General features: G+C 50.1%; 1 protein-coding gene across 2 annotated transcripts; it reads right to left on the bottom strand.

The window, feature by feature from the left end:
- Positions 1–2,313: 2,313 nt before the first annotated feature.
- Positions 2,314–9,017, bottom strand: Calml4 (calmodulin like 4). Of its 2 annotated transcripts, XM_090321816.1 has the most exons (5): positions 8,907–8,994; positions 8,801–8,831; positions 5,554–5,694; positions 4,377–4,565; positions 2,314–2,554 (listed from the first exon to the last, which is right to left on the bottom strand). In XM_090321816.1, the coding sequence occupies exons 1-5, from the start codon at positions 8,907–8,909 to the stop codon at positions 2,457–2,459; spliced, it is 462 nt and encodes a 153-aa protein (XP_090177942.1). In that variant the 5' UTR covers positions 8,910–8,994; the 3' UTR covers positions 2,314–2,456. The 2 variants fall into 2 exon arrangements, with proteins under 2 accessions (XP_090177942.1, XP_090177941.1); XM_090321815.1 differs by lacking the exon at positions 8,801–8,831 and having other exon boundaries at positions 8,907–9,017.
- Positions 9,018–11,127: the final 2,110 nt, after the last annotated feature.

Genomic DNA, 11,127 nt, shown 5'->3' with positions numbered 1-11,127 from the left:
GTTACTTTGTCTTCTGTAAACTAGTACTGCTGGGTATACAAGGGCAATTCTTACAGAAAAGTGCTACAACCTGCACTGCAAAGAGCCTCTTTTATCCCGATCTCCAAGCCTGACAACTAACTAATGCTACTTTAAGACAGGTAATAAACCCTTATTGAAATAAGGCTAGTTCTATAATGAACTACTGCCTCAGTCCATTTGGTGGTTTTAAATCTGTCCAATGTTTGCAGTTGTCAAACTAAGAGGCCTCTTTCTTTCTTGTAAACAGCCCCAGGTGCTACATAAACCAGTTGGAATTTCAGGAACGAATTTGAAACAAGGAGTGGAAGCTTAAAAGCCTCACGGGACAGAACTCTTCCATCCACCTAATGCCCATTACTAGGATAGGGCTTCTGGAAGAGTCTGAGTTTTGCTGGGGGGGCCTTGCAATGGCTCTTGTTATTAGGGAAGTTAGCAAAGAGTTTTGGGGGAAAGCCCAGCACTTCCTTGTCTGTCCTATATACCTCATTGGATCTATTATTTGTTGAATCTTTGGTGTTCCACATTGGCTGGGTAGGGCATGCTTTTCCTGGTAATCCGTGATGGAAGGGTCTGGACCCCTTCCCTGGGAGGCCAAGACCTACCCTGCCCTCAGGAGAAGTTAGTGGCCATTCAAGCATGCTCTAACTCCTTCCTGGGTTCCATGGTTCCCACAGCAGCATAGATATTCTGCATTTCTGTTTGTTTTGAGACAGAGCCTCACTGTAACCTGGTGTGACGGCTTCAGCCTTCCAAGTGCTAATATTAACAGTTGTGCACCACCATACCTGGTCTGTTTCTGCATTCTTGAAGGCCAGGGAATCTTACTTCTTATCCTATATAACCTGTGGACCCAAACCCCCGGCTGGTAAGTTGCAACCACTCATAGTGTACAGCTGCCAGGTGTTCCTCCTCGATCCTCTTACAGTATTACTACTGGGGAGATGGGAGCCATCGGCCAGAGTACGGTCCTCCATTTTTTCAGGACCTACCTGCTTGTTCTAAAGCCACATTGTACTGAGGTAGCTGAACTGAGACTGCTCCCCCTGTCTTTTTCACAGTGCCCAGCCCTTATAAAAGGTGTCTTATACCTCCAAAAAACATCTTCCTATTATTTGCCTTTCTGCCTCTACCACTAAGGTACTATTAGACACATTACAGGCTGATGAGACATGAAAGGATGGAAATCTTGGCACTAGGAGCTCTGACCCTGCAAATGCTGGTCTGATGCTTGACCTAACAGCTGAGCTGATAGTAATAGTGGACCACAATTTGACACACCGTGGAATACCTCGGCTGCTTGGAAGCTTTAAGGGAGAATTCTCTGGGGAACATTTTCAGGGCTGAAGCGAAGGCCTTTGTGAAGATGATTGGTCCCATCCTGTTCAGAATGTCTTAACTTCACTCATTAGAGTTTTTAACTCTGCTGTTTACGAAGAATATCCTAAATTATGTAACTGATGGAGATGAAAAGAAAAAAACTTGTTTTGGTGCTGGTACTGGGATTTGAACTCGGGGCCTCATGCTATCACTTGGCTTTTTTTGCTCAAGGCTGGCACCTCTACCTCTTGAGCCATACCATCCACTTCTGAAAGTAAGAACTTGTAACTGGGTCTGTGGTGTTACAAGAAACGTAGTAAGCGGGTGGTTTTGCTCTTTTTAGTGGCTTTAGAAATGCAGCTGGGGTTCTAGTGCCTCACATCTGTAATCCTAGCCACTCAGGAGGCTGAGATCTGAGGATCACATGGTTCAAAACCCAGCAGAGGCAGAAAAGGGCATGAGAGTCATCTCCAGTTAACCACCAGAAAACCAGAAGTGGCACTGTGGCTCTAAGTTGTAAAACACTAGCCTTGAGCAAAAGAACAGAGGGACAGCTCCCAGGCCCCGAGTTCAAGCCCCACCACCAAAAAACAACAAAAAAAAACGTGGAAAGTGGTTTTAGCACCCAAACCCAGAATATGGTGTTTCCCCCTAGTGGACTGCCTTTGTGTTCTGTAGATTGCTGCACATTTTCCAGCTCTTTTTCCCCACAACCCTTTGTCTTCCCTCAGTGATCTCTGTCAAGTGAGATGAGGAATCCAGCTGTTGTGAGGGTGCTGAAGCTTTGCCATGAAGTGATATTCCCAAAGCTGGGGGAGTGGGGGAGCCAGGACTGGAAAGTGTTAAGTAGACCTTGTACTAAAGCCATGCTCAGGACTCCCGGGGGCCCTTCTCCTAATGGAGAGCTTCTGGTATTTTTGTGCATGACTATTCATTTGCTTTCAAACAAACTTTTCCAAAAACAGACAAATGGGCTGATGCCATGGCTAAGATCGTTTATTGCTGTTGAGGCTATGTCATCTTGCTGCCACCCCTCCAGACTGAAAAAGAACACTCTTTTAAAAATTAATTCATCCTGGTTCCCAGGCCCATGGTGGAGTCTGTGGTACTCTGCCCAGTCAGTAGTCTTGCACAGGAAGGGTGATCTTTTGGATAAATTCATCATACTTCACTTGGCCATGTGGGTCGATACCCGCTTCCTTAAACAGGTCATCCACTACAACAAATCACATTTGTCAGTTTAGATTTGGTGACAACAAAACTTTGAGTTCTTTGGAAACTGGCATCTCCAGAGGTTTTCCCCCGAGTGTCTTAATGAACTGTTACCATAGACTAGGAATTAGATCACAGAAGGGCAGTCTCTCCCATCCCCAGCTTGAAAATCAGTGGTTCAATGTTTAGGCTTTCTGGAGAGGCTCTGCTGGGGGCAGAGAAGATTCAATTACTGAATCCTTAGATTAAAAATACCCGTGCTTTGTACTGCACTGAGAGAAAATTGGGCCATCCTTCCAGCCTCTCAACAAAGCAAAGGCCTGGCGTGGACCCTGGGCATAATCCACAACAGTATAAGGACTTTGCCTCAAAACTGCCATTATGTGAACTGATCTAATAAACTAGCTTGGCCCAGGTATTGGCTGGAACATTGCAGTTCACCCTCAAAGCTTGTCTTGATACCCTGCCTCCACTTCCCTGGCCGTACACACACCCACACATCCTTGAACTGTGAGAAAACACCCTTTGCCTCTCTCTTACCTGTCCTTGAGATCCTTTCTGTGCCTAAGCTGGAAGGTGTTCTGGGTGTGTTTGGAGTGCCCAAGGGCTCTCATTGTGCCTTCCTGACGAAGTTCTATCCTTTTGGCCTTCAGGCTGCAGTCCCAGCTCCAGGATTAGTGTCAGTGCTAGTCAGGAAGGCATCAGCCCCTCATGGCCCCCTGTTGTAATCTGAGCCTAATGTCAACTCACCCTCCCCAGCTTCCAAGTAGAGCTAGCATTTTCTTTCCAGGACAACATCTACTTCTGATACCCTCTGTGGCTAGTGACTCTCTCCCAGACTGTTTATAAACAATGAGATGTGTTGGGGACCATATTGTTAGACAGAGGTCACAAACCATAGGAATTAAGGCCCCTGCTACCTAGCCATTGATCTTGCAACTATACACAAAGGGCCACTAATGTCCAGGGAGGCTGAAAGGCAAAGGCAGCCTCTTCATATAGGATGGAAAATGAGACCACGAGAGCGGCCAACTCAAGAGCTGGGGAACACAAATTTGCCTGCCAGGTGCTATTTTTGAACCCTCTGCACTATGCCTTTGTGAGGGCAAATAAGATCTCTACAGAATAGTGGGTCCTTCCTGGCATGTCCAGTGAGGGAGCCTTCAGAATCCTGTCTATACTCCCCCAGGATGGGGATTCAAACCACAGCCTCAGAACTCTTCTAGTGGTTTAAGGTGATCTGAGCAAATAGAGGGCTTTTCCCTATCCTTCTGAGGTAAGCTGGGAGGACTGACTGAAAACCCCAGCCGTGGTTACTCCTGGACTCCAGGCAGGCCACAGACTTGGGGCAAGCTGGGGACCGCAGCTCCAGGAGCAGGAACTTTCTGGAGCATTGGAGGCAACTTCACACTGCCCTGCAGAGGCCCTTGGGAGCTCAGATGCCACCTCAGCAGGGAGCTCCGTGGCCCCATCAGAGCCAGCTGGGGTGGAACAGCTGGAGATGGGTCTACTGGACCTGAAGCCAGCTTCCACTTGCTAAAGGCCTTGCCCTTTCTGTGTCAGTAGAAGGGACTCTTGTTCTCCTATTAGTCCTGTGAACTAGCCAAAGCCCTGCAGTGGGCGCTTGGACATAGGAAGGCCGAGCACGGGGTCCCTGCCATGTTTTCCTAGACTGCCCTCCACCTTGGCCCCCTTCTTGCCTCCCAACCCCTCTAGTTCTGTCCCCAAGGCCCAGGCCAGCCTTTACTTGACCTGACCTCTGCTCACAGACTTCTAGACCACATATCGTCTGCACAGCTTGGGGTACTGATTGGTTTAGCCATTACCTTCCTTGTGGGTTAGCTTCTCCCCTAGTTTCATGAGCTTTGACCGTAGCTCCGACGCCGTGATGTAACCTTTCTTCTCCTTGTCAGCCATCAACATAGCCAGAAGAATTTCTTTCTTTGGATCCTCTTGTTTGATTTGTGTGTGCATTATGGTCAGGAAAGTGGAGAAGTCCAGCTCTCCATTTCTGTCTAGGAAATGGAGACAGAGCAGTGAGCAAGGAGGGAAAGGCTCTTCTTGAAGAAAGTGCAGGGAAAAATAATACAATTATACTTAATCTAACTACCACAATCCCCCCCCAAAAAACTAGTCAGCAACATTTTGGGTGAGTTATCTGCCAGCTTTTCTAGCAAGATTACATAGTTTCTAGATCCATCTTTAAAATCAGAACTAGCCAGGTGCTTGTGGCTTGTGCCTATAATCCTAGCTACTCAGGAGGCTGAGATCTAAAGATTCCGGTTCAAAACCAGCCGGAGCATGAAATTCCAAAAGACTTATCTCCAATTAACCACCAAAAAATCAGAAGTGGTGGTGTGGCTCAAAGTGGTAGAGCACTAGCTTTGAGCAAAACAGCTTAGGGACAGTGCCCAGATTCCGAGTTCAAACTCCACAACCAACATAAAATAAATGAGTAAATAAAAACTAAAACCAGGGGCCGGGAGTTTGGCCTACTGGTAGAGTGCTTGCCTACCATGCACAAAGACCTGGGTTCGATTCCTCAGGACCACATACATAGCAAAAAGCCGGAAGTGGTGCTGAGGCTCAAGTGGTAGAGCTCTAGCCTTGAGAAAGTCCAAGGACAGTGCTCAGGCCCTGAGCTCAAGCCCAGGCCTGGCAAAAAAAAAAAAAAAACTAAAACCAGAAGAACTGAGTTCCAATCTTCTTTCTGCCATTGGCTCTAAGACCCAGCCAGGCTGTGACCTTGATCTTCGTTGTAAAGGACAGCTGAGCATCGATTGAGTTATGCAGTCAACAAGGGAGGTCTCAGAAAAAAACAATTCTGGACGGTGGTAAGCACTGCTTTCCTACAGGTTTGTCTTAGGCTGGGGACCCTAGGTCAGGATTGACATGAGCCCTGAACCCCTGACCAGGTGCCCACTGAGGAGAGGTCCGGAGCCACTGTCCTTCCTCTGGCCATCCCCACATCAGAGCCCTCCCCAAACCCAGCAGCCCACTCACCTATTCTGTGCGTCTGCAGATGCCGCTGCGCCTCCCCTGGTGTCGGGCTGGCCCCTAAACTTCTCATGGCCACCAGGAGATCGGTGGCCTTGATCTTCCCCCTCTGCTGCTTGTCATAGAGGGAGAAGCATTCCTTGTACTCTGCACACAGTCCAGATGGAGAATCCATCACATCCACTCACCCTCCACCCTGCCCTCTCCCCTACCCACCTCTTCTCCCCACTTCTTTTATTTACTTGTGCGTTTGGGGCTGGGAATGTGGCTTAGTGGTAGAGTGCTTGCCCAGCATGCATGAATCCCTGGGTTTGATTCCTCAGTACCATATAAACAGAAAAGGCCAGAAATGGTGCTGTGGCTCAAGTGGTAGAGTGCTAGCCTTGAGCAAAAGAAGCACAGAGCCAGGGCCCAAGCCCTGAGTTCAAGCCCATGACAGACAAAAAAAAAAGTCTCACACTTTTCTACCCAGATTGGCTTCAAATTGAGAGCCTCAGATCTCAGCCTCTTGAGTAACTAGGATTCCAGGTGTGAGTCACTGGTCCCTGACATTCAGCTTTTCTTCTTGCAAAACCCAGTTCCTTCCAAAAGGATCCAGTAGCAGACAGGACAGAGGGGATGTCCACACAGGCTCCAGATTCGGCTGCCATGCTGGGGACTACTCACAGTCTCCCACCCAGGCCTTCCATCTAGCTTCCCATGCATGGATGCTGAGCCCCAGGCTCTCCTAAGGCTTCCTCTTGTGGCTGTTGTCCCTGGAGCCCAGGACTGGCTGGCTGGGAACCCACTGCATCTCCCATGGGCATTGCGTCAGTGCCTGGGAGAGATTCTATAGCCCTGACACAAGCTAAGCAGGGCTCAAACAGAGCCTGGCTAATGTTGTTAGGGTTCTCTGTCTCCTGACCAGACAAATCCCCTTCTTCAAACATGCAGAATCAGGTGGAATTTAGGAGTCTGTGCTGGAACTAGAACCTAGCAGCTGGGCGCCAGTAGCTCATGCCTGTAATCCTAGCTACTCAAGAGGCTGAGACCTAAGGATCTCACAGTTCAAAGCTAGTCTGTGAGACTTATCTCCAGAAAACCAGAAATGGTGCTGTGGCTCAATGTGGGAGAGCACTAGCCTTGAACTGAAGAGCTCAGGGACAGCGCTCAGGCCCAGAGTTCAAGCCCCATAACTAACAAAAAAGAACCTAGGAAACAGTCCGGGCTGACTTCCTTCTCCTCGTCAGCCACCTGACATTGCCCTCCTCTGCTTTCCCTTCAGCGATCCGTTAGTAGTATCTCTAACATCTGGAAGAGGGCTGGCATGGAAAAAGGACTCACAAATACTCTGAAAGAGTGAACTGGGTTTCATGAATTGGATTAAAACTGCTTGAAGTCCTCCCTTGAGAAAGATCTCAACAGACTCCCCAAGGCCTGGTACCAGGCACCGGACAAGTTTTATGAGCAGCTCTAAGGCATGTGTGCAGGTTTACTGCATCCTGGACAGCTATAAATGTAGCACATGACTTACACGAAAGAAAATATGCCATACTCATTACATAAATTTTTACCTGGCCAACAAGTGAATCATGTGTGTGCTCCTTGCAGTTTTGATTCAGACATGATATGACGCATGAGTGATGATGGAAACTTGACAAGAGTGAAATTCTCTTGTCCAATGAACTGAAAATTATACTGTCATGAAATCAGGTAAGTGATCTACTTTTAACTATTTCTCATCCTGGTACAATGGATACTCAAACTTCTGTCAATACTAAGATCCTAGGGCTGGGCTGGGAATGTGGCTTAGTGGTAGAGTGCTTGCCTCACATGCATGAAGCCCTGGGTTCGATTCCTCAGTACCACATACACAGAAAAAACTGGAAGTGGTGCTGTGGCTCAATGGTAGAGTGCTAGCCTTGAATAAAAGCTCAGAAATAGTGCCCAGGCCCTGAATTCAAGCCCCAGGACTGGCAAAAACAAAAACAAAAAAGACCCCAGGGCTGTCTGAGCTTCCAGCAGGGGCTGGGATATTGTTTGAATTCTATACTATTCAGTAATGGCTGGCTTTAACTGCTAAAAATGCAGCTCAGGGGCTGAGAGCATGGCTTAGTTCTAGAGTGCCTGCCTAGCATGCACAAAGACCTGGGTTCGATTCCTCAGTACCACATACATAGAAAAAGCAGGAAGTGGTGCTATGGCTCAAATAGTAGAGTATTAGCCTTGAGCAATGCCCAAGGACAGTGCTCAGGCCCTGAGTTCAAGCCCCAGCACTGGCAAAAAAAAAAAAAGTGCAGCTCATACCAGTGAAGGGGTGCCATTCTCCCTCTCCCACAGGCACAGAGGGGAATCACAGCCAGCCAGACACCCCATTCTTTCCCATTCCTGTCTGGTCCTCTGTTGTCTCATGTCCAAGCTTGGGTGGAGAATCCTGCATCCTCCATTCAGATCGTCACCTCCAGATCAGTGCAAGAGGGGCTCTGCCTTGCTTCTAGGGCTTTAGCGTCCCCTGGCCTGTCCCTTCTGGCCTCAGCTCCATGGGGAGCCACAACTACCCACCTCCTTGCTAGACTGAACCCTACAAAACACTCCGATTGGAATCCCAGCTCAGGCCACCCAAAGCCACTTCCAGGGAGCTGCCCTGGATCACAAGGGCACGGAGGGCTTCAGGTGGCTGCCATTTGATCGCTAATGGCTGGGGAGGTGGCAAGGTGACATCCCACAGTGGTTCGCTGTCTACTGCTGGGCAGGTAGATGACATGGCTAAAGGCTCTGGCAGAGAGCCCTCTGCCAGTGTGGGGGCCCAGGTCTGGGCTGAGTTCTGTGTAACTCAATCTCTTTCCTGGCGTGTTGAAAACACAGCTCTGCTCTGCAGAAAGTGAAAATTCCCAAGTGATCAGACCCAAACTCAACAGGGGAGACCCCAGCTGCCCTGTATGTTGTAGATGGGGAGACGAAGGCCCAGAGAAAAGGATTCAATTCAAAGACAGACCTCCCTTTTCCTTGCCGCTATTACATTTACTGGTCTTTCTCCTGCCCAGATACTGGTTCTGGGGACACCGGGTGAGTTTCCTTGGCTGACCAGCATGAAGCAGGAGGCCCCACAGTGGACATTGCTGGGCCAGTGTGGGCCTGCAGCAGCATGGGGGATGGGAGGGCGGCCCCTCCCCCCCACCTCCCTCCTTCCATTGGGAAAATGGAGCAGAGCAAATGGCCTAAAATGAGACCCACATTATGTTGGGAGTTGCTAATTAGAGTAAACACAACCTACCATTAATTTGATCCTGGGAAAGGAACTTGGCCTGCAGCAGAAAGAGAAGAGTCAGGGGTCTGGGCTCACCACAGGTTTCCCCACTCTGCAGCCCTCACTCACTCACCATGGTTGTGGCTCAGTTGCTTCAGAAGCAGGAGGGCCCAGCTTCTTCCTCCAGCTGCCAGTCCGAAGTCCTCTGGGTGAGGCCCTGGTAATAAATCCTCGCTCGCTGCCATGGAGACATTGCCTGACGCCACCCTGGGTCAGGTTCCAATTTCCAACAGGGCGTGTGTGTGTGTGTGTGTGTGTGTGTGTGTGTGTGTGTGTGTGTGTGTGTAGGTTGGGCTGGCAAATGCTCAAAAGCTGGCGATGCCTGGGGTCTAGGCAGGTGTGGAAATTGGAGCACAAACTCACTGAGTACAATTCCACGGGTGATGGAGCATGGCTCATCTCAGAACAGGGTTTCAAGTCCTTCCCTCCTGTGAGTTTCACCCTGTGGGGAGCGGGGGTCTCAGTTTCTCTACCATGCAAAGTCGCTGGGAGAATCAAATCAACTGCATATGGCCAGTGCTCCCCATGGGGGTGTGAGAATGGCAAGGCTGAGCTTTTGGACCTGGAGCTGCTATTGGGAGCGAGGCCTCTGGGTGACCCCCACACCCATCCGGCCCAAAGCTCCATGCATTTCTTCTCCACCCTTCTGCGCTGGATGTTGAGTCCCAGCCTAGCGTGGGCAGTTCCCAGAGCTGGCCTGGGAAGCCTCAGCCTCCAAGAGGCTCTCAGAGGAGGCCCAGATTATTGGTTTTGGGGCTTCAACTCAGGGCCTGGGCACTGTCCCTGAGCTCTTTTGCTCAAGGCACTAACTCTACCACTTTGATACACAGCTCTACTTCCAGTTGTTGTTGTTTTCCCCAGTCCTGGGGCTTGAGCTCAGGGCCTGAGCACTGTCCTTGAGCTTTCTCAAGGCTAGAGCTCTACCATTTGAACCTCAGCACCACTTCTGGCTTTTTTCTATGTATGCGGTACTGAGGAATCGAACTCAGGCCTTTGTGCATGCTAGACAAGCACTCTACCACTAGGCCAAACTCCCAGACCCTCTACTTCCAGTTTTTGAGTGGTTAATTGGAGGTAAGTTTCATGGGAACTTTTCTGCCTGGGGTTAGCTTTGAACTATGATCCTCAGATCTCAGCCAGCTAAGATTACAGGTCTGAGCCACTACCACCTGGCTGAATCCAGGGTCTCACACATGTTAGGTAAACTCTTTACTTAAGCCACATACCAATAGGGGCATTTTCTCCAGCCACCCCCACCCCCACCCCTTCCAAGACCTTTCCTGGGAGTCTGTTAGAGTTCTAGGCTGATAAAGCCAGGCTTCAATGAAGACCATGGGAAAGACTCCTAAAAACCTGCCCAGAGGACCTGGGTCTCCAGGCATTGCAAGCAATTTCCTCTTAATATTCATTTTCCTGCCCCATACTGTATGTACATTTTCCAAACTGTTTGCTTATTGAGAGTTTCCCAAGATGCATAATCCACAGACCCTGACTGAGGTGAGGGTTAAGACCCCCCTCCCCCCCCCACCCCATGGCCAACAGCCTTGGCACAGCTCGTGCTGGAGGAAAGGGGTGGGATGTGCTGGTCACACATGCAGACTGAGCATCACCCAATCCTGCCCTGCAGTTACTGAGCCTCACGTGGCTATGTGGTCATGTGGCCACAAGCTGGGCCCCAAGACGTCAGCTGACATGCATAAGGCCACTTTCTCCCAAGGGGCAGTGCAGCCAGGTGGCCATGGGACATCTCTGTGAATAGCTTTACAGTGACTGGTCCTGCCCTGCCTCCACTAAGACCTGGATTGGCCAGGAAGAAAATGCCCCTTCCAGCCCCACCTCCTGGACCCTGCTAGGTGGTATGCAGGGCCGGTGGACAGGCAGGGTTGAGAGAGGCCTTGGGGCCCACCCAAGGTTGCTGATAGAGGGGACCTTACGCCCCAGCTGTGAACCAGGTCAGCTAGCCCTGAACCCTCCCCATCATACCGTCTACCTCCCCAACTCAAAACAGAAAGGACACCAGCCAGGCTGGGCTCCACACACACACACACACAAGCCTTTATTCAGCCTCTCATCACCGAAGCTGCCCACTTATGAGCTGACCAGCAGAGGGACTGCAGCCCAGTGGAGAACCTCAGCCCAGGGTTCCCTGAGGGTCACGAGAAGACTGGCTGCAACCTGCAGCAACATGATCAGGGCTGGCTGCAACATGAAACTGGGGTACCTTTCACTGAGAGCCCCTGGACCAGAGGCCTGGGAGGAGAACTTGGGGGGGGGGGGGACACTGGGCTGAGAGG

Source organism: Megascapheus bottae, chromosome 30 (assembly GCF_031878675.1).
Source record: "Megascapheus bottae isolate mThoBot1 chromosome 30, mThoBot2.hap1, whole genome shotgun sequence".
In the NCBI taxonomy this organism is placed as follows: Eukaryota; Metazoa; Chordata; class Mammalia; order Rodentia; family Geomyidae; genus Megascapheus; species Megascapheus bottae.
Note: the sequence above shows the minus strand (reverse complement) of the source record. Positions and strands in the feature narration are given on the sequence as shown.

Coding starts and splice junctions, on each gene's coding strand:
- Calml4 (XM_090321816.1), bottom strand. Junction 5,695..8,800: donor TTCCCAGGATCAAATTAATG/GTAGGTTGTGTT, acceptor GACTGTGTGCAG/AGTACAAGGAATGCTTCTCC. Junction 4,566..5,553: donor TCTGCAGACGCACAGAATAG/GTGAGTGGGCTG, acceptor TCCATTTCCTAG/ACAGAAATGGAGAGCTGGAC.